Below are 24,176 nucleotides of genomic sequence, written 5' to 3' on the forward strand. Positions count from 1 at the left end.
ACAAAAACAAAAACCATCAAAACCACCCAATCTAACCCAGATAATCAATTTGGTCATCTTTAAACTTTTCAGCTGAAACTAAGTCTGCTTGTTAGCTAAATGTTGCTTCAAATATAGTTCAAATGAAATACAAAACTTAAAAATACATTCCTGCTTAATTCAACATTTCAATTTAGTATATTCTTTAGAAACAAAATACTGAATATCTAATTCAGCAGAAAACATGGTGGACTTTAAAATATAACTGGTGAACCATATGTCCACTTGATCCTGTGCTGATTTTTGAAAACATTTGAATATTTTCATTTTCCTGTACTTAGCTTTGTCTGTAACACAGAGGTCCTGGTTAAGAGAACCAGATGGGACCAATCTGATTTTCAATAAGAATCATGCTCTCTGGTTACACAAAGATTGATCTCAGGTCAACCATTGTAACTCATTCATATAAAAACAACTTGAGATTTTTTAAATTAAGCCATGACTGTACTCAAGAAGTTTGAATCCCTCCATCTGTCAGAATATAATCATATCAAACAATTTGAAGGGGAGATAATCCATTATATAATATAAATCATACTGACAGTATTTTGAGGGATAAGGTATTATTTGTTAGCCTACTCACCGTTCTAGTTTATTTTTAAATCCGTTCTAGTTTATTTTTAAATCATGTAAAAAATTTACATTGGATTAGATAAGTTAATCTGAATTCATACAAACTTCCTTAATAATGTCATGTCATATGTTAAAAAAAATATGTACAGGACATTGTTGAGGGGGGTCAGAGGGGTTCTGATCTCAAAATCCAGAGGTCCTGAATTTACAGAAATTTGAATCACGATACCCCAAAATTTAAAACAAGAATTTCCGGATCTTCAAAGGGTCAATCCCGAAATACTGAAATTAAAAACATCTGATTCCGATGTCCCAAAAAAGGTCCGCCCCCCCCCCCCCCATTGTTTTATAGTTTGTTTATGATAAAAAGCTTCAATTGGATACAGACTTTTACAGTATGATAAAACATACACAGATGATGCCCCTGCTTGGATATAAAACATTATTATCATGTGAAATGTCCCATGTAAATACTGTTGAGAAATCACTTCTTTTTATGCAACATATAAATTGGCTTTACCTGGAAATCACCAGAGGTTTTGATTGACATAATTGAGCAAGAGTTACTGCCCTGTTGTTGCCATGGCATGAGTCCCTTAATAAGTCTACATTGTACCATCTTTTAAATGGGATATTGTACTAAGATGAAAATCATGTAAAGGTGCTTAGAATTGTATGTATCTAAAGGGTATTCATTGAACATTCAGATTCTGTTAAATTGTAAGTGATTCTGAAATACATGTAAGGGTGAATGATTGTCAAAGTAAATGGTCCAAACTTGATTTTTGATTTAAACCAAGAAGTCAATAAAATGGCCCTATAAATATTAAAAAAAATATTGGTCTCTTAACTGCAGGTCATGACCCCCAAAGAAGTCTCCAACAAACCACAACAGGAGCTACTAGTAGGAGAAAGTGACAGAAATTTTGCATCATAGGGAACAAAAATCTGCCCCTCAATTTTGAAAAACTTTCATTAAAGTTAAGGGGTAATTACTGGTTACCAGTTTTAAATAGCAGCCAAAGGAAATAACTTAAATCAAACTTATGTCATATGGAAACCTATTTATTGTCTTATGACATCAAAGGAGAGAAGACACATGATGTTTTTCACAATTTTTAAGTAGTACAAAAGTAGTAGTTATTTCTTTAGAAGCATGCAAAAGGGCTCATTATTACAGAATCACTAAAAAAATAGTGCTGATATATCAAAGAAAAATGAAATTAAACAAACTCTGTTAGTTTTTCCTGTTTGAATGGTTTTACACTAGTATTTTTTTTTTATAGCTTGTTTTTCGGTGTGAGCCTAGGCTCCGTGTTGAAGACTATACCTTGACCTATAATGGTGTATCTTTATAAATTGAGACTTGGATGGAGAGTTGTCTCATTGGCACTCATACCACATCTTCCTATATCTGTTTAATTTATTTGGGAAACCACAGTATTTATTGCACCTAACCCCACTGTTTATATTTTATTTACAGATTTAAATCTGGAGTCTGTGGTAAATTTAATATTAAGATCCAGGAAACAAATCATAGTCTGAAGTGTTTCAAGTAGTTAAAAACATTTTGTACTTGAATCCTTATCTAATCACTACTTAAATGTTACAGTATTTTTATGCTTGTTGTGTCCACATTTTGTCAGGAAACAATTTTAATTTTGGTAAAATGCACCAATTTTTTTTTATTGTACATGTTGTATGTGCATTCATTTTAATAAGAAAGTTTTGAAAGATGATATTGTTTCTGAACTGCAAAATTGTTTTCTCTAATTGTAGTTTTAATGATATATTTTTTCAGAAAATATAGGTTGAAATTTGACTATTTAAGGTGTAATACAGTAATACAATCATTTCATAGTACGTCACATCCTGTTGCATATTAAAAATGGTTGAAAAAAATATTCCCTTGAATACGAGAGTTATAGGAAATTTATCCTACACTTCATTAATTGTAGTTTTAAAAAAATCTGTGTCATAGACATATATCTTGGGTGTTTCAAAGCACCATTATATTTTTTTATTTGATGTTTCTAGTATAGAATATTTTGGAAACTTGAGTTTACATGGTTACTTAAGCTTGTAAACAGTAAGAAGACATTTTATTTAACATTTTTAGTGTAATGATTATGCAGAAAACAAATATAACCCCAAAAATAGGTAACTAACCATGTCGTTATGTTTTTATTCTATTTTTGGAATGAGATGTGGACATTGAAGGCAGTTCATTGATAGTTCTGTTTAATTTACAGATAAGGCGTATACTGGGATGTCATCCTGAATTCATGAAAAAATTAAGTATTCTTTCTGGATCCTGTAAAAATTAATCAACAATTCTTTAGTCCAAATAGATGTAAATCAAGAATTCCTGTGCAAAAAGGCCCAATCCTGATATACACGAAAAGGTCCTTCCACCCCTTTTTATACACAACGATTATAAGCAGAACTTAGGTAGGCAGTGTCAAACTCTCTGCACATTAGTAAACCCTTGTTACATCTCAAAAGGCCTTAAGGTGACCAGGTGTTTCAAAACAAAAGTAATGTGCCTATCCTCATTTGCATTTGCAGTCCAATTTGCCTGCCTATTACCCCCTTTGGTCCAATCAACATGAACTATTTCTGACTGGATATTAACAAGCCACAAACAATCATTTATTTATTCATTACACAAAAACATATCAGCTTGAAATCAGTGAGTAAGTGACAGTGTATTACATGTATTTATTGGGAAACAGGAACTTATATATAAAATGTACTTTGTGAGTTTTGAAGAGGTCATAGGGTCATGATTATATACTCTACATCATGGTATTTGCTAAAGGTGGATTGTACATGTTGTATATGTACATGTATATGCTTACACTAAGAAATAAACGTCATTACACTGTGACATAAAGTAAATTGTCAGTTCATTGTATGTTTCATATGGATCCAAAAAATATACATATATTTTGTACTTAATTGTATTCTGCCTCTTGGCAAAAAATAAATAGGAAAAGTACATTTGTACATTAAGGTAAACTAATTACCTATATAACTAGTATTTTACATGGACATGATCAAGGGTAATTTCTTGGATTTTTAAATTGAACATTGCTTATCCAATCTTTCTTAAAAAAATGTGTTAGGGAAGGCATGATAATTAATGATTGGTAAGGAGACAGACAATATTTTTGTTTGATCTGTCTAACGTTGAGAGGCTAGGAGGATATCATATTCTGTTTGGCCATTTATTTTAGCCCACCAAACTATAAGAAATAAGAGTCTTTAAAACTATATTTGCCTGAGAAAGAAGATCTGTCACAGGTAGTTAAGAACTGATTCAACATAGTTTACAGGGGAAAAAGTTTTAAAAAAAACTTACACTGTTTTTTTCAGATTAGCACAAACAAATGACAAACTCCTGATTATAATACCTTAACCTATATATATATATAACAACATAAATAATGAAATGAATTTTGTATTTTTTGTCTCAATAAGCAGACATTTTTTTGGTCACATGTATCTTATGGGTCCGGGAATTCACATTTATTTATTCTTTTTATAAATACTAAAAGTAAATATTCTTTTTTAATTTTCACAATATAATGAAAGCATAAAATTACCTGAAATATTATATTTTTCGAAATAGTGCTAAGCAACTGATTTTATTATAGTTTGTTCTTTTGTTGTGCTTTTACATCACTGTTCCATATTTGGAAAAAGGGGGAGGTTGAGCACTTACAAACATGATAACCCCCTCCCCCTTACATTCTTTATGTACCCTACAATTCAGTGGTTGTTGATGGTTCAAGTCTGTCATGTTTGTTTTTGTAAAATATTTTATTATAATTAGGCCGTTAGTAATCTCAATTGAATTGTTTCATCTTTGTCATGTAAGGTCTTCTATGGCCCAGCATACAGTATGTTGCCCATAATTGCATACATTTACTTTATTTGAACTTAGGTGGATAGTTCTCTGATTGACAATTTTACCATGTTTCCTTATTTTTCTTTTATATGAAAAATATATTGACCACTTCCTGTTATTATCTTGTCCCGGTAACATTATCATATTGTATCTCAAAGTCACTAAGCATTTTCTAGGAAATATAAGTCATTGCTACGCTTCAATTAAAACAAAAGGCACAGAAGGAATGAAATACAAATACAAAACGGGGAAATATATAAAAGGAAAATTCAAAACAAATGATACATTGTATGCAATTGTTTTTAAAGTTTAAAAACTAATATGTACTTTATTTACTAAGATACAATTATTTTAGAAATTTAAAAGGTATGTTTTAAATGTATCAATTTAATTTTTTTTTAGTGTAAAAGCATCAGAGTGTGTAAATCTAAAAAAATATGAGAACATTTAAGTTTAAAATATTTCTTGAACATAAATAGATATATATTCAAATCGGAGACCAAATTACATAGAAAATAATCATTGTTCATTATTGAGTTTTTGTGGTTTGGTCTGTTTCTCTGACACTATAAGCTATAGAGCCAATATATTTCATGATTGTCATGTGAACATATCTGTCAGGCAGGTTTCTTCTTACCTTAACCTCATTTCCATGGTTCAATGGTCAATGCTAAGGTTTCATGGTTTTATTCCTTTAATCAAATACTATAAACAATAGGTTAACTATATTCAGGGAAAAGAATGATTGCACAATTTACATGTCTGTCTGGCAGGGTTCATCTAACCTTGACCTCATTTACATGGATTATTGTAAAGATGATGTTATACTTGCAGTAAAACCTTCTTATTACAGACTTTAATATAGATTCAATCATAATATCTTAAGCATAAAACAAGCTAGACATTTCACTGTGCAATCTCGTTTATTTTTCAGAATCGATTTGGAGAGTTTGTAAAGCAGTTTAGAGAACATGGTATAGATGGAAATAGATTTGTGGTATGTTAAATAGGAAATGTTTTTCACTTCAAAATATCACTTTTTCTAGAAGATCACAAAACATTCAATTTCTTAAATAACCATATTTTGTAAAATCCAGGATTAAGGCAAATGGACTGAGACTATGATGACTTAGTGCGAGCACATTTCAGAGAAAAACAAATGCTTTGTAAAGAATAAAATAATGAGGGTGCATAAAAAAGAAATTACCTAAAATATCAGAGGTAGAGTAAGATGGCACCCTCTTATAGATCCGGTATATGATAAATACATTGATTTTACCACTTCAAGTTTTAGCTTGCAGGTTGGAAAGCCCTTTTTGTAATCCCAGACCCCCATCAGGACATTACAACAGGCCACTCTCAACAAAGAAAGGACTCCTCCAGATGTACAAGCTTAGACACACACAAAGAACAACCAGAAAGCCTGACATTTGGTACAGACATTGGATGCCCAGGTGGTTGGGGGGGGGGGGGGTAACCAGTTTTATATGTGAACAAAAATAGACACACACAAAGAACAACTAAGATAGCTTGAATGGTACAGTCACTAAATGATGTGGGGTTGACCAGTTGTATGTGTGTACAAACTTCCCTGTTTACCTGTCTGTGGGGTTGACCAGTTGTATGTGTGTACACACTTCCCTGTTTACCTGTCTGTGGGGTTGACCAGTTGTATGTGTGTACAAACTTCCCTGTTTACTTGTCTGTGGGGTTGACCAGTTGTATGTGTGTACAAACTTCCCTGTTTACCTGTCTGTGGGATAGACCAGTTGTATGTGTGTACAAACTTCCCTGTTTACCTGTGCCTGTGGGGTTGACCAGTTGTATGTGTGTACAAACTTCCCTGTTTACTTGTCTGTGGGGTTGACCAGTTGTATGTGTGTACAAACTTCCCTGTTTACCTGTCTATTTCATATGTGGTAGAAGTAACCCACAAAAAAGAAATCAAACTTTTGAAATATTTGTTAACTGATTTGTAGCAAATATTGTTACTTTATTTGTGTATTGCATTAATACAATGTGTGTACAAAATTTGCATAATTTGACATTGTATTTCAATTTTCAGACTTTATCTGACCTAGATTTATCAAGGATGAATTGTCCCATGGCAAAAAGAAGGTAATTTAACATGAATTTTAATAGACACGTAGTTGATAATAGTATCTTTGATGTAAATACTACAAATGAAATGCATTGGTGAACAATTTAGCTATGTATAGTAGATAAAAATGTTTTTTTAAATTTCTTTAAAATATAGAATACTAATTTAGTTTTACTAAACCTTTTATAATTTCTATTAATAGTATTACTAAATGGTTTTTGGGTTACTTATAACAACATTCAAGAGTTGATTAGGGTAGATTTTGTAGTTTGGGAGATCCAAGAGTTGATTATGGTAGACATTGTAGTTTGGGAGATCCAAGAGTTGATTATGGTAGACATTGTAGTTTGGGAGATCCAAGAGTTGATTATGGTTGATTTTGCTGTTGGGGAGATCCAAAACTTGATTTTAGATATATTTTGTTGTTTAGGAGACATAAAGTTGATAAGGGTGGATTTTTTTTGTTTGGGAGATCCAAGAATTGAATAGTGTTGATTTTGTTGTAAGAAAGAACCAAAGAAATTGATTAGGGTATATTTTGTTATTGGGGAGATCTAAGATTTGGTTAATTCAGATTTTGTTGTTTTTGGGAGATCTAGGAATTGATTTGGGGAGATCTAGGAATTGTTTAGGGTAGATTTTATTGTTGGGGAGATATAGGAATTGTTTAGGGTAGATTTTATTGTTGGGGAGATCTAGGAACTGATTAGGGTAGATTTTGTTGTTGGGGAGATATAGGAACTGATTAGGGTAGATTTTGTTGTTGGGGAGATCTAGGAACTGATTAGGCTAGATTTTGTTGTTGGGGAGATATAGGAACTGATTAGGGTAGATTTTGTTGTTGGGGAGATCTAGGAATTGTTTAGTGTAGATTTTATTGTTGGGGAGATCTAGGAATTGTTTAAGGTAGATTTTGTTGTTGGGGAGATCTAGGAATTGTTTAGGGTAGATTTTATTGTTGGGGAGATCTAGGAACTGATTAGGGTAGATTTTGTTGTTGGGGAGATATAGGAATTGTTTAGGGTAGATTTTGGTATTTGAGAGATCCAAAAATTGATCAGGTTAGATTTTGTTATTTAAAAATTACTGATAGAGTGTATTTATTTTTCAGAGATTTGCTGAAATTAGTTAAAGAACTTCCAAAGCCAGCAGAGTCATCAAGGTTTGTTCTGACCATGAAACAAGATTAGGCTTATAAAATTCAGTCAGAATTATCTCCCTTAGATTAACACTTGTAAATTATTATCACCTCTAATAAAAACCAGTAAAATTATATCATGTTACACTATTATTTCTTTCTTTAGTATATTTTAACCAAGAAAAATGCATTTATCTGCAAAATTATATAACTTTAGTCACTTTTAAAGGTTTGAAAATTTAAAATAAAATAAAATACTGAACTCCAAGGAATATTTTAAACAGAAAGTCCCTAAGCAAATGGCAAAATCAAAAGCTCACACTTCAAACGGATGGATAGCAACTGTCATATTGCTGACTTGGTACAGGAATTTTCTTATTTAGAAAATAGTGGATTCTACCTGGTTTTATTGCTAGCTAAACCTCTCACTTGAAGTTATAATGTTAGTAGAAAATAAGATTAATGTAGTATAATTTGACTTGTAGTAGATACAGAAGGGTAAAAAGACTTATTAAGGCAAGGAGACATACAGTTGTCTCAGTTATATATCAATCAGTTGACAGGTATTTCAAAGTTCAGGTTTGCATGCTGTATTTCTTGGTGTTGTAAGATTTTATTTATTATTTTTTAATCTCATGTTTTTGGTTTTATGTGTTTTTTTCATCTATGCATGTTTTGATTTTGGCAGTATAAATTTGATATCTATATTATTTCCCTAGATAAGATGGATATCAATTAATAATTAGTCTGAATGATCATTCCAAAACTCAAATATTTCGATGTTTCTACACAATCTGGTTTAGGGATAATACTGGCATTTATTTAGTAGACAACAAGTAAGATTTTTGTCAATAGGAGAAAAAAAAAATAGAAAGATCTGTTAGCTTGGTTATTCCTTAGACTCCATATTTTATTGACAATCAGAACTTTTATGGGTACAGCTGAGGGGAGGATTGAATGCTCACAAATATGTCAAACCGAATCCCTTTTTATTTGTCTATCAGAGGTCCAGACTCTTAAATACAAGGATTGTTGTTGATTATTGACTGCCATCAAGGTTTTTCTTTTAATGTGTAGATCAGGCCATTAGTTTTTGTCTTGTTGTAGGAAAAAAACCACTGCTAATTCCAATAACTTTTTTAGACTGGAAAATGAACCATAATAATTTCATGCAACAGGGACCCAAGTCAGTCCATTTAGATAAAAACACAGCAGATTAAATTAATTTCTGGTTAAATCAGTTCTGACCAGAGCAATGCCTGAAAGTCATAATTTAGTAACATTGACTAGTGTGATACCTTAAACAATATGCAATATAACAAAATTTTGATAACAGAGTAAGTCTCAACCAATCAAAAGATTGATAACCAGTAAATCTAGATATCCCTCTCTGATTTACTATCATCTTTAATATTGCTATCAAAATGCACCCCATCTCTTTTTTTAAACCGGATACTCATAAAAGAATTAACTTTCCAGTGAGTGTACACTTTTTTCTCATCTAATTTTGGAACATGAACACTAAATAATAATGTAATTAAACAATATCTCCAATACAATATATACTATTAATTAATATATTTGATTATTAAGTGTTTTCATATTTTGTGAGTTAAACCCAACTTCAGCAGGGCCTATAACATTTTATGTGTAGCACCGTTTTTGCAGGGTCGGTTGGGATTGGGGAAACAAACAATATTTTATTTTAGGCCCAGTACATTAGCAAACCAAAGAGATAAAGAAATATCACAATCTCATACCAATTCATGCATTTGAAAGTGAAATAATGTTTTCCATTACTCTATTTCGTACATATATACACCTAGCTCCCTTGATGTTCCTGCTGATAAAGTCAGTAACAAAATCAGAAATGCCATATTCTATATATATATAGTGCCAAACTGTGAATTTCGGTTCATTTATCAACACTGGGCATAGTTATACCAGTACTATGTATCCAGCTTCAACTGCAGTACCATCAAAGCTTATGGTAGTGATTTATTGGCAAAGCTTAACTTATATATTATATGTGTCTATTATATAATCAGTTTTACTGTACCCCTTTTCAACAGTCCATGTGGGTGTACCATATATATCATATATTTTTTATATGAATTGCATTAAAATTGATTAAAAGAAAATATTCATGTATTTTATCATGCATCATTAATTATAGAATAACTAATCCAAGAATTCAAATAGAGAAAAATATTCAACAAGTGACCGAACAACACATTAATTCACAAATGCACGTAGCGCATGAGTCAATTATCAGTGTTGTTCGACCACGAGTTGAATATTTTTTGATATTTGAATTCTTTTTAAAACAAGTTATTCTTTTTATTACATTGTTAACTGGGAAATCAATGTAATTCATTGCAACCAATGTTATATTTTAGGTTATTTTGGCAACCATATTCAGTTATCATTAAAATTTATTTACCATACATAAATAGACACATTATATCACAAGACACTGTCCAAATTTTGTCAGTCTAAAATGTATTGGAGCACCTAATATCTAATATATACCTAATAACAAATGACTATTCCCAAGTTTGCTTTAAAAAATCTTTAGTACACTCAACACTTTTTGTAAACTATTTGGCTGAAAATATTTTAACTTCAAAGACTATTGGCAAAACAAGCATTTATAATATAAAGAGCTGCAATACAAAAATAAAGAGATGTGGCAGGATTGCCATGGAGGGATCTATCCAACAGGGTCCAACTGACATTAATGTAAGCAAATCAACTTCACTGAGAGGCCTTTCACAATGAGCAAAACCCATTTCATATTGTAAGCTATATTAGGCATGACATATTGTGAAACAATTCAAACAAGAAAAGGGAATGTCCTGATTAATAATAATTAAAAAATTAAATGAAATTGAATATGACATTTTTTCAGATATGATCTGTGACTTGTATAAATTGGGTCTTTCAAAAGACGAGAGATATTGGAAATAAAATTTGCTGAAATTTTTTTAAAGTTTATTTTTATTTTACAGAGTAAAAAATATAGTACAGCCACAAATACCTGCCACCCCAAGTCGTGATTATAACCCTCCTAACCATGGGAGACCACCTCCACCAATACCAGCTCCACAAGTACAAGTCAATGGAGGCAAGTAGTATAATAAAAATATATGATTCAAGAATCAACCAGTGTTTATCTCTGGCATCCTTATCAATGAACAAAGCACAAGGTACACCAAAATAATACACAGTTTTCAAAAATAATTTTTGTCTTGTTTTGCACTATTTTATTTATTGCTCTGACACTTTTGCTATTGTAAAAACTAAGGCAAATTTTAACAGCAAAAAATATCATATTCTTTAGGAGTAAAAGGTAACTATCTACATGAAAAAGAAAACATACAAAATGGAAAAATCAACTTTTTTGTTTTATATACTGTGGATACCATAAGCACTGGAATAAATATTGAAAGAGTTAGAAAATGTGCATAATTTGATTATACACAACATCGTGCACACAACAATTATTAAACTTTCATTAAAAGATAGCATTGCTGCCTGCTCTATTTTCACTATAAAGGAGTCATGATTTAAAAGGAATAATTTGCACATGTATAATTATAATAACTATGATGCAATAATTACCAGACAATAATGATGATGATGATGGTTCCGGTCCAGAGGATGATTATGAATGGGGTGCGTCAGATTTTTCAGATGTTTCATCAGAAGAAGAGGTAGATTTTTATGTGATGTTGATTATTATCAAAATGGAACTTTATTCATCTATAGTTTACTTGAAAAAAATAATGTTTCCCTTCGCCATAATAAAGGGGCATACCTATTAACATAAACCTTATCGCTATATAGTCCAATCCGGAAAGTCATTTATACAACTTCCTGTTTGGATCAGGCCGCCGAAAATAGAGGTCATCAGTAGTGAGCTGAGAGAGGAAAAACTTAAGAAAGCATTTATCAAGAAACTTTGATCCACTTTTTCGAAATTAAAATTGAAGTAAAAAAATATTTTGTTTGAAGAATTTACGGTAGTTTAAACAGGTCTCATTAAAAGTATCATGCATGGTGAACTGTTTAAGCAGGGTCCCAGATAGCTTCTACTGGATGAAAAAGTTGTGTAATTTTAGAACTTATCTTGGAACGGAATAAATAACTTTAGGTGTTCAAACTTTACAGGGGGACAAAAAAAATTCAATTGATTTTATAAAATTATTTTTCTTTTGTTAACAAAATTTGTTCTTTATTTAAAAGAGCAATAGAATGTACACTTTATGTGAAAACTTACTTACTATACCAAAAAAATTATAAATAAATAGAGAATTTTGTTCTGTGAAGAGTAAACGTTTTATGTAGAGAATCAAAGCTATCAAGAGAACATATGTGAAAAAAGGGAAAAATTAAACTCATACTTGAGATAGGCAAATTGTGTAGCTGTATAAAGTTGAGTAAAAAATCAAGTAAACTATGTTGATTTAAAGTTTCATTTCATGCATGTTCGTGCATCAAGAGGGAAGAATGTCATGTGATAGTCTTTTATCAAACAAAAAAAGAAAGTAGACATTTCAAATAATATAACAAAAAGCAAAAATAAAAAAAGGTATCACATGATTTTCTTTTATCTTGATCAGTTTGGTGTTTGGATTTAGTATTGGAATATACTGACATGTTTAAAACATATGATTGATTAATATGAGTTATTATATAATTAGATTCAGATTCAGAAGGTGAGGCTGACTGCCAATGGGACTCAGAATTCGATTCATCTGAGGATGAGGAGGTACAGCGTGTCTCTGCTTGCTAATGGCAAATACATTTCACGCTTGCTGTATCAATTTCTACATAAATTATTGCAAAGTTCATGGTGTATTAGTTCACTTTTTAGCTCACCTGGCCCGAAGGGCCAAGTGAGCTTTTCTCATCACTTGGCGTCCGGCGTCCGTCGTCGTCCGTCGTCCTGCGTCCGTCGTCGTTAACTTTTACAAAAATCTTCTCCTCTGAAACTGCTGGGCCAAATTAATCCAAACTTGGCCATAATCATCATTGGGGTATCTAGTTTAAAAATTGTGTCCGGTGACCCCGCCAACCAACCAAGATGGCTGCCACGGCTAAAAATAGAACATAGGGGTAAAATGCAGTTTTTGGCTTATAACTCAAAAACCAAAGCATTTAGAGCAAATCTGACGTGGGGTAAAAATGTTCATCAGGTCAAGATCTAACGGCCCTGAAATTTTCAGATGAATCGGACAACCTGTTGTTGGGTTGCTGCCCCTGAATTGGTAATTTTAGGGAAATTTTGCTGTTTTTTGTTATTATCTTGAATATTATTATAGATAGAGATAAAATGTAAACAGCAATAATGTTCAGCAAAGTAAAATCTACAAATAAGTCAACATAACCAAAATGGTCAGTTGACCACTTTAGGAGTTATTGTCCTTTATAGTCAATTTTTAACCATTTTTCGTAAATCTTGGTAATCTTTTACAAAAATCTTCTCCTCTGAAACTACCAGGCCAAATTTAAACAAACTTGGCCACAATCATCATTGGGGTATCTAGTTTAAAAATTGTGTGGCGTGACCCGGCCAACCAACAAAGATGGCCGCCATGGCTAAAAATAGAACATAGGGGTAAAATGCAGTTTTTTGCTTATAACTCAAAAACCAAAGCATTTAGAGCAAATCTAACAGGGAGTAAAATTGTTAATCAGGTCAAGATCTATTTGCCATGAAATTTTCAGATGGATTGGACAAACTGCTGTTAGGTTGCTGCCCCTGAATTAGTCATTTTAAGGAAATTTTGCCGTTTTTTGTTATTATCTTGAATATTATTATAGATAGAGATAAACTGTAAAGGGAAACAATGTACAGCAAAGTAACACCTAAAAATAAGTCAACATGACCTAAATGGTCAATTGACCCCATAAGGAGTTATTGCCCTTTATAGTCAATTTTTAAGAATTTTCATAAAATTTGTAAATTTTAACTAACATTTTCCACTGAAGCTCTTAGGCCAAGTTCAATATAGATAGAATGATTGTAAGCAGAAATAATGTTCAGTAAAGTAAGATATACAAACACATCACCATCACCAAAACACAATTTTGTCATGAATTCAAATGCGTCCTTTGTTTAATATTCACATAGACCAAGGTGAGCGACACAGGCTCTTTGGAGCCTCTAGTTTTTTGTGGGATTGAAATTCTGCACTTAAGGCTGCTAAAAGATCCTTCCTTTTCATTGACAATTTTACATATTTGCAAGGTCAATTTTGAATATACATGCATATGAAATATTGGATAGATAAATTTCAGAAATAAAATCCCTCATTTTTAGCTCACCAAGTGAGCTTTTTTCATCACTTGGCGTCCGGCGTCGTTAACTTTTACAAAAATCTCCTCCTCTGAAACTACCAAGACAAATTTAACCAAACTTGTCCACAATCATCATTAGGGTATCTAGTTTTAAAAATGTGTTAGATGACCCGGCCCGAAAATGGGCGACATGGCTAAAAATAGTACAAAAATGCAGTTTTTGGCTCATATCTCTGAAACCAAAGCATAAAGAGCCAATATGCTGTAAATAAAATTGTTCATTAGGTCAAGATCTATTTCCCTTGAAAATTCAGACCAATCAGGCAACTCGTTGTTAGGTTGCTGCCCTTGCATTGGTAAAGAAAATTTCGCAGCTTTTGGTTATTATCTTGAATATTATTATAGATTGAGATCAACTGTAAACAGCAATAATGTACAGCAAAGTAATATCTACAAAAAAGTCAACATGACCAATGTGGTCAATTGAACCCTTAAGGAGTTATTGGCCTTTATAGCCAATTTTTAACAATTTTCATAAATTTTTACAAAATATTTCTGTCACTTCTGGGCCAAGTTAATTATAGATAGAGAAAATTGTAAGCAGCAATATTGTTCAGTAAGTGAAATCTACAAACACATCACCAACACCAAAACACAATTTAAGTTCTCTTGTTCTGATAATTTGGATCAATTTGGACTTATATATTTCAGCTTTTTAATATCTGTCCATGTGCAATTTATGTCAACCAAAAACTTTCATTGTATGGTAAGGTGGGGCATGTTAAATTTCAAAACTAGAATAGTACTCCCCGGGTAAGGACTAGAATATCTGTTTCCTAGATTACTGTGGATAATCCGATTCATTATTATTTGTGGATTTTTGGGGTAAAAATGAACCACACATTCAAATGTTCAAAGAGATATGAACATGCAATAATATTATTTTATGCATACTTTGTCAAAACGATGAAATTAAATATCCACAAAAATGAAATATTTTCTCAATCCACAAAAATTTATACCCACGAAAATAAAAAGAATCCCCAATATGTAGTTATTTAGTTGAAATAAATAGGATGTTTAAAGGATTTGGGCTTAATGCCTAGTTTCACTTGTTGCCGCTAACATATATATGTTTATTGTGTTAATATATGTTGGTCACAAACTGTCAAGTTTATACGACAATAAAATATTTGATTTGATTTTTTAAAATAAATTAGGGAATCACTTTACAAAGAGATTGTAAAAGAAATGGTATAGCAAGCATGTATTGTAGACTACTATTCTGCTTCTAAGGTCAATCAATTTGTATAGATACTATTACATTGTATAATATTAAACATAACAGTTTTTTCTCTAATTCCTCGTCAATTTATCCCTTTCTGCACCCATTCTATAAAAAAAAAAAAATCAACGTGTGGTTCGTTTGATCTCAGTTCTTCATTGGTTAAAATCCGATTGTGACGTCAAATTTTCTTGCTTTCCTCTGAATTTCCTATTGTGACGGCATAAAAAAAGGCTACCTTGTCTGACAACGTCACATAGAAAGAACACATCTTTTTGCAGATCATTCGAAAAGAAGGAATAAGGTTGCCTGCATAATGTTAGAAAATCATTTGACATACAGATTCCACCACCAAATCTGGTGTAATACGATATTTATCCACTCTCAGCTAAATTATCAATTTTAAAGTCCTCGCCGAGGCGGCTCGGACTTTAAATTTGAAAATTTAACTGTCTCGAGTGGATAAATATCGTATTACACTCGATGCAGTGGTAGAATCTATTTTTATGCAATTACAGCCATGAAGTAAAAGTTATTTTTTGTTCGCTAATAGAAAAAACAAAGGACATGGAGTAATAGTTAATGTTAATTATTTCCTATTTTGCTAGACAAGTTTTTTTTTTATAGATTTGAAAAATATCACTAACATTTTTTTTATAATGTAGAAAGTCTTATAACAACAACACTTTAGGGACTGCTGCAGAAATTTATTGATCGACATGTTTCGGTGCCTAGGGCACCGTCATCAGGATAAAAACAATACATAAAATCATGTTGAAGTACAAAATCGGGTTGTTAAAATTTAAACGTCACAATGTTGCAATGGTAATGTTCATAATCAAAGGAAAGCAACAACTTTTTATTACATGTAAGAGAATTCACTTGAAAAAAGACCCATTCCATGTCTGCAGAGTTTACATTTAAAAGATTTGTAGGGTGCAAAACACAAATTACTTATTAACATCTAATATATACATGTATATATTAATGAATTATATATAATGTTGTTATTGCTAAAGCAAATCTTATTATTTCTATTTTGTTCTTTGGGTAAAGGATAACCACAAATTTGAATGTTAACTAAGTACACATTTTATATGAAATTGAATGAAGATTTTTCTTCAACCCAATGAAAATTTGAATTCATGAAAATAGATGAATCCACAGGATTTATATATTTTTATTAATCAATGTTCAACAAGCAAGTTGCTAATATGTCGAATCTATAGCTTCCATTGAAGGCTAAATATAAATAATAAAACTAATTTTTTGAATGACTTAATTAAGTTTAAACATATTTATTTACTTTATTTGAAATCTCAAAGACTTTTTCTTACTTAACTACACCTTCTGTTTAAGTTCTGATTAAATTTCCTTGTTCTAACACAATGACGGTCACCTATAAAGCTGGTAACTTTTGTATAATTTCTATCAGTCTATATATTCAGATTATACAATGCTACATTATACATTTTGTATCAACATTTAAGAAATAATTCTTTCATGCCATGCTCTATGCTCATTTTAACATGGGTAGGCATTATATTTGTTAATATCTTAATACCGAGCGTTAGCGAGGTATTAAATGTTTACAAATATAATGCCTACCCATGTTAAAATGAGCATAGAGCATGGCAGGATAGAATTATTTCGATTCTAATAGGAATAACTTGAACTTTTGTACTTCGAAGCAGACCTATAGTAGACGCTCGAAATGTCGCCATTTTGATTTGATGAACACAAACGTTATAGAAAAATCAACAGTTTATCAATGAAAAAAGAACAGAAACATTTAAACTTACTTCTTGAATGTTTTTATTTAATTTCCTAGCGAGCAACACCAACAAAAATGTCCATTTTGATCTCTGGCGTTGTTCAAAATTTATCTGACGTAGCAATTTCAATTGTGACGTCAATCACGTGCAGCCCATGTTCTATTCAAATTAGAACATGGCTTTGTATACAAAGCTAAAGAAGAACGTCATATTAGAATTACAGATTCTTTAAAAGGGTAGAATCTAAGAGAAGGATTTTTAACCAGATTTTCGAAAGAAAAAAGGTTTATTTGATTTTTGTCAAGCCTGTGTGTGACCTTTGTCGCAGAAAGCTCGACAGGCGAATAATGTTCTGGCATCTGCGGTGTTAGCTAACTTCTTAAAAGCTTTATATTTTCAAAGGTAGAAGACCTGGATGCTTCATACTTTGTATATAGATGCCCCATGTTACGAAGTTTCTGTCAGTCACATGTCCAATGTCCTTGACCTCATTTTTATGGTTCAGGGACTTCTTGGGAAAAAAGTTGAGATTTATTTGTAATGTAAAATTTTCTTTTATTACAAGTTATAAGATAACTGTATTTGGTATGTGTGTACCTTGCAAGATCCTCATGCCCATCAGACAGTTTTCACTTGACCTTGACCTCATTTCTGACATGGACTAGTGAACAAGGTTGAGTTTTGGTGGTCAAGTCCATATCTCAGATACTATAAGCAATAGGTCTAGTATATTCGGTGTATGGAAGGACTGCAAGGTGTACATGTCCAATTGGCAGGTTTCATCTGACCTTGACCTCATTTTCATGGTTCAGTGGTTATAGTTCAGTTTTTGTGTTTTGGTCTGATTTTCTTATACTGTATGCAATAGGTCTACTATATTTGGTGTATGGATTGTTTGTAAGGTGTACATGTCTAGCTGTCAGGTGTCATCTGACATTGATCTTATTTTCATGGTTCAGTGGTCAAAGTTAAGTTTTTTGAGTTTTGGCCTTTTTTTCTATTACTTTATGCAATAGGCAAAAAATGATAGGTCAATATATTTGTTTTCTTGGTAAATGTTAAGTTTACATGACAATTGTTGTAAAGCTTTATTTTAAACATTGCTCAGTGTTAAGTTTTTTGTGTTTTGATCTCTTTTTCTTAAACTATAAGCAAAAGGTCAACTATATTTGTTGTTCCAAAGAATGTTTAGCTATATATGTCTGCCTGGCATGGTTCATCTGACCTTGTCCTCATTTTCATGGTTTACTGATCAAGGTTTAGTTTTCATAGTAAATGTTAAGTTTATATGACAATTGTAATAAAGCTTTATATTTAGAACTATCAACATAATTTCAATGATTAGTAAAAGAAGGTGAGACATTATTGTTGAAAGAAAAAATGGTTATTGATTTGGGAATGTATGGCTGATAGGCTTAACATGAAAAAGGCTTTGACAAAATATATTTAAAGGAGAAGGTCCAGTAAGGGCTGATTTCAAATTTCATGTTCATCTGATGAAAGATTATGGACACTTTTTAAACACTTAAGTGTCTACATCAGTTGATTCAATTAGTTAAAGAGCGCTAATGTCTACATTTTTTATTGGATTTATATGAAATATATCAAAGGATTATATCAGCAATGTTTCCAACAAGTTTGAAAAACAGCACTATGCAACTGCTTTTGCAGAGGTTGTGACCTTGCATGTGTGAAATCTATTGAAAATTGCTCTCATGCTTATATTTCTTTTGATTTATTCTCAAATGAATATCCAATGTTTATAAGTTATCATACCTCCCTTGCTTTCAAATGTTTTGGTATTTGTGTGGGTGTTCTCGATGAAGTTAAATGTAGAAAAACACATTCAAAACAAAATTTTGAATTATGTCATTTTTTCTTTATTTGCAAATTCTGGGAGACAAAAAGGGGTATTTGCACTTGTCCCACATGAAGACTTTAAAGTTGAAGATCAATGGAGTTATAGCCCTTGTAATGATAAATTGATTTAAAGTTGATTGCTACAGCCCTTGGACATATTAGATATGTGTTGTGGTAGGGGATTACCCCAAGATATTAGAATGCTGTCCTTATATTTTCATTGAAAATAAAAAAAATTAAAGGGCAGACCTTATTTGTTTTCGAGAGTAAACCTATACCCTTATAAATATCAATGGTATTACCGTATAGCGGGTTATTTTCGCTGGTCTATCCGCAAAAATAAGCGAAAATTTGCACCCCGCGAAAATAACCCGCTATACGGTATTAGACACACACATCTATATAAGGTACATGTCATTATTTCTGAAACTAACATAAGATTACAGGATTCTTATCTGAGGCTTTAAATAACATGTTGATTTTAATTTGCAATGTAGCATAATATTTCATGCCAATGATCTTTGTTATATTTAAGGACTACGAGAACACACCAGATACACTAATTGTTGAACCTAAACGACCTACACAACAGCCTCCAGGTAAAGTTTAATGTTTTTTTTCTTTTTTTAATATGCTTAAAGTAAAGATGTTCATTATGGGAAGACATTGTATATCAGAGATTGTATCTGTATAGAATCATTCTGGTTGTGTCAAGTAGAGATCCCCATTATTAGAGCGTCATAGTAAAGCAGAATTTCTAGCTTTATGGAATCATGGTTTGTGTCACAAGCATAACTTCATTATGTGTAATATTAGGATCATTTTGGTAAACCTGGTTTTAAAAAAATGAGCATACAGCTTTGAGTATAACAGTTTTAAAGGAATGCACAGGTGAATATTGCAAGTTTTCTAACATTGCAAAAATTTACATTGTATTAAGGCCACGGTTTTTTAATTTGTTGGTTTACGGATTTTCTCCATGAAAAAGTCGGGTCGGTCGGTCGGAAAAAAAAAGAAAAAAAAGATCTTTCAAGACAGAAAACTGATATGCAAAATAAAAATATATTTCACCTTTCTAATATATGTTTGTCATACTATTTTTTCATCGTTCTTAAATTTTAGTTTGATAATTATTATTGCTCAGCTGTAAACATCACATGACATTGTCTAATAATTTCCCGTAAAAAAAGGGGGGGGGGGGTACACTGACAAAGACGAAATTAAATCGTCAATTCACAAACAAGAAAAACAGATTCACGTCAGTTATTTGACTTAGCTTTTAATCAAAACTTGGTGAAAAATAATAAGCACGAAAACTGATAGAGAAAAAAAAAGTAAAAACGTCGTACGAAAATAAGTTTCAACACACGTGTCAAAAACGTAATAGACTCGTCCATTGGAAAAACGAGAATATCAGGTTAAATAATCTGTTGTCATGCATTCCCGTTTTTTATCCAAATGGACGATATTTTTTTTATTATCTATGAAACAAGAAAATATCAAATGATTTGATAAAACTCAGTATTTTAACTTGATGTCTTGAACTTCCACCTGTCCTCATTTGGACAAGTCTATTTATATGAGAACATGCATCTTACGGACTGGTGACAAATAAGGGAAACGAACTTATTGTGTAATTGGTTTTAAACACAGGTTTATTTGCGCAAACAACATTTCAAGGTCATTAATAATTGATTTGTCTATTTTTAGAAACGTAAACTGAAAGTTTGTCATCCCTTCTGTTAGTGATTAATGCATTTTATTTCATAAAAAAGGATATTTTAATTATTTTTCAGGGATAATGCATTTCTTAGGGTCGGCGAGAATAAAAAAAAGCCTGAAAATTAGATTTTATTTTTATTTTGGAAATCGGCAAAATCGGGTTGGCGGATCCGTAAACCAACAAATTAAAAATCCTGGCCTTACAGAATGAAATATAAACTTATTCAAAATTCCACTTAAAAGTTGACTAGTCTTTAAAGTTTTGAATTCAAACAAATGGAAGTTAATAACGACCTTGACTGGCTATACAGCCCTCACACTGTGAGTTTGATTTCCACTTAGTTGATCACAGTAATCATTTGATGCAACTGACCAATGAAATTTGGCATAACCCAAAGTCAAATCACTCTGACCTTGAAATTTAACCCTTAGGATAATTAAGTCTTGTCCAATTTCTGTCTGACTCCTACCTTTTGTACAATAGATCTTAGGTTGACCAGATTTTATATGCTGATTCATCATATTTGGTTGTCATATACCAAATGGTTAAACATTGTCTTGTTTCTGTTTTATGCTTATAACTTTGTATACATAGCACTAAAATTGACAAAAATATGTATAGAGAAGCATCATACTGACCTTGATTTTTACAGTATACATGCCTCAGTTTTTGTTCCTGGGTCAGTATAATTCTTCCAGATTGACCTATCAGTAACCAAGTGTAAACCTAACAATGCATGTATGTGATCTTTATGAACATATCAATACATTTTTAGTGAAACATGTAATTTATTTCTTACAAGCTGCCAAGGAGTTTCGTTTAAATCAGTAAGTTGTCTGCATGCACAATCCCTTGAAAGTTGATGTAGTAGTGGTCACTTATTGTCAGTTAACTAATAAAGACAAGCATGGTTGATTGACTATCAGTTTGTTTATTGTGTGGACTTCAGTTTTATCATGGTTTTGCATTTATTTTCTTTATTACTACATACACAAGTGAATTTACTTTCTGTTTCAAGTAGAAAACATTCACCTGACTATTTTTAGGATTTCATTGTGCCTATATTTGCAGAAAATTTTATGTACCAATGATTGTTTTTCAAATGCACATCTGTCTTCAATATAGTGGAACATGTTTTATGTTCAACTACATCCTTCAACAAAAGATGTATTAACACTTTTAGGTTTTTAGCTGAATTTTCCCTGACTAACGTTGAATCTGTCTCGTAATAACCTTCTTGTGTCGTGCAACAATCACTTTTTAATTACATTTTAGATTGTGACTCAAATATATTTTAGTAAATATTTAGTTAATTAGTATTAGTTATATTTCACTTTGACTTAATATGTCTGTCATATGTCCAATGTCATTGGACTCTTTTTCATGGTTCAGCAATTTCTTTTAAAAAAAAACTTGTTTTCATGCGCCCGTTTCCGTTTCTGAGACTTGTTATGGTAAACTGTTGTCTGTCTGTCCATCCGTCATCAACATGTCGGACATTAACTCTAAAATGATTTTACCAATTTGCATGAAACTTTTATGAATTGTTTATACAGTGTAACATCTGTTATCCGACACACTGGGGGACCAGAAAAAACTTAGGATTAAGCTGGCTGTTGGAATAGTTAGGTAATGCTACAAGGATAGGCATATTTTGGGACCAGAAATATGTGTCATTTGAATACTCAGGTGTCAGATTAGGCAGGTTTCAATGAATCTATTGACATGAGCTCTCGTAACATTTTGCTGATACCTTTCAGTGTAATGGGGTTTTATTCATTTAAAAAAGGGGATTTTGCAATTTATCGGACAGCAACTGAAGAATGCTTTCAGCTGTTTTCAATATTACGTTTGTGCTTGGTTTATATCTATTAAGATAAGTTTCCTTTAGTATTTCATAAATTTCCCACATTGAGAAGTTCACGCACTCATGGTGCAGCTGGTAATTTTTTATCACATTAATATTTCACATATTATGATTAATAGGATATAGTTATTTGGTATATTGTATCTCTGCATGCTCTACATGTCTGTCAGATAGGTCCAACTGACATCAGCCTCATTTTAATTCATTGATCAGTGGTCAAGATTAATTTTTTTTGGTGAAGTATGTTTCTCTATGAACAGTTTTACAATAAAGTGTATATGATATGGATTTTTCAATGGATCAGCACTCAACCATTATAATCCCTAGTTACTCTTTATTATATACCTCAAGTTAATATTTTTCTCCTAACATAATTGTAATCAAGCCTTTGGAACAGTGTCCAATATTAATGATGTGATGTGTTATATATTAGGGGTCGGGTTGACTTTGCTATCATGACTTATATCGGTATCATCTTAGATGGCTTAGTAAATACGGCATGGTATTACACATACAATTTACTAGATTTTATCACCAAATATATACTATATATATATTTATTAGGGAGGAGAAAAGATAAGTATAAATGTACATGTCAATACTTACCTGATATACAGTATGCATATAAGTAATACTCTATATACTGCATTATTACTACTGTTGTGCCTTTTATTCTGATTGTTACTATGGAAATATGTATACAAGTATGTTTTAATGTAGCAAAACCTTATCCTCTTTTAATAGACAAGAAAAGATGTCTAAATCCCTGTGTAAACATATAATCTAGAATTTGTCATTTAAACTAGCACTCATTCATGATTCAATTCATTGTAACAAAAGCAACTTCTTTTAGGTTATATGCATTTAATTGATTCTGTGAGTTGTCTGCCTTTAAACAGTTATATCCCCTTCCGTTGCACTAATCATCATAAAAAGTCTAACCCTGTTACAACATATAAACTAGATTCATTTTTCCTGTCATGTGCTTGCACTATATTTGATTTATCTCCCTTGTTAAAATTTGACAGCCTGCTTCATATTGTGAAATTTGATACATCCGGAAAGTCTCTTTGTAAAACAAGACATTAAATAACAACTTGACAGTACTACCTGTTTATTCCTGTAGAATTCATTATTTTTATGTTGATGAATGCTTTACATGTTACTGTGACTAAGTTTAAAAATCATCGTCATCTGATTTTTCTTGATTCATTGGAAGGAACCTGATTCATTAGCCACATCAGATTCCGTCGTAAACAACATCAAAACATATGTACTATGACATTTAAGGTTTGTAAACTTTTATTGGTTCCGTAGTATTGTGGGAGTTCATATGTACTTAATTGGCTATCATTATACACCTTTTTATAAACATAACATACTTTTATGTTAGATGACAGAGGATATAAAAGCTAAAAAAAAAAAAGGCATACAGAAATTTTCTTCATTTAAAGATAGATTATAGACCAAATGTCTTAGTGATCATACCTAAAAACAGACAACCTATACTTTTATAAACTTATAGATCCGTTCCCTGTTTAAAAAAAATAAAAACAAAGCATATTTTTTTTTATAAAGCTTGAGAATCTTTGAACT

At 31.5% G+C, this 24,176-nt stretch overlaps 1 protein-coding gene across 3 annotated transcripts in view; it reads left to right on the plus strand.

The window, feature by feature from the left end:
- Positions 1-24,176, plus strand: part of LOC134715825 (basic proline-rich protein-like) — an 87,862-nt gene that overhangs the window by 1,106 nt on the left and 62,580 nt on the right. Inside the window, exons 2-9 of one of the 3 annotated variants that reach the window (XM_063578309.1) lie at positions 5,460-5,522; positions 6,591-6,643; positions 7,738-7,788; positions 8,250-8,327; positions 10,776-10,891; positions 11,392-11,480; positions 19,526-19,589; positions 23,434-23,456. In XM_063578309.1, the coding sequence (XP_063434379.1) occupies positions 5,460-5,522; positions 6,591-6,643; positions 7,738-7,788; positions 8,250-8,327; positions 10,776-10,891; positions 11,392-11,480; positions 19,526-19,589; positions 23,434-23,456 (537 nt within the window). Of the gene's footprint in view, positions 1-5,459; positions 5,523-6,590; positions 6,644-7,737; positions 7,789-8,249; positions 8,328-10,775; positions 10,892-11,391; positions 11,481-12,470; positions 12,539-19,525; positions 19,590-23,433; positions 23,457-24,176 lie in introns of all 3 variants that reach the window. The other 2 variants (XM_063578310.1, XM_063578311.1) reach the window with 2 other exon arrangements.

Source organism: Mytilus trossulus, chromosome 4 (assembly GCF_036588685.1).
Source record: "Mytilus trossulus isolate FHL-02 chromosome 4, PNRI_Mtr1.1.1.hap1, whole genome shotgun sequence".
NCBI classification, from domain to species: Eukaryota; Metazoa; Mollusca; class Bivalvia; order Mytilida; family Mytilidae; genus Mytilus; species Mytilus trossulus.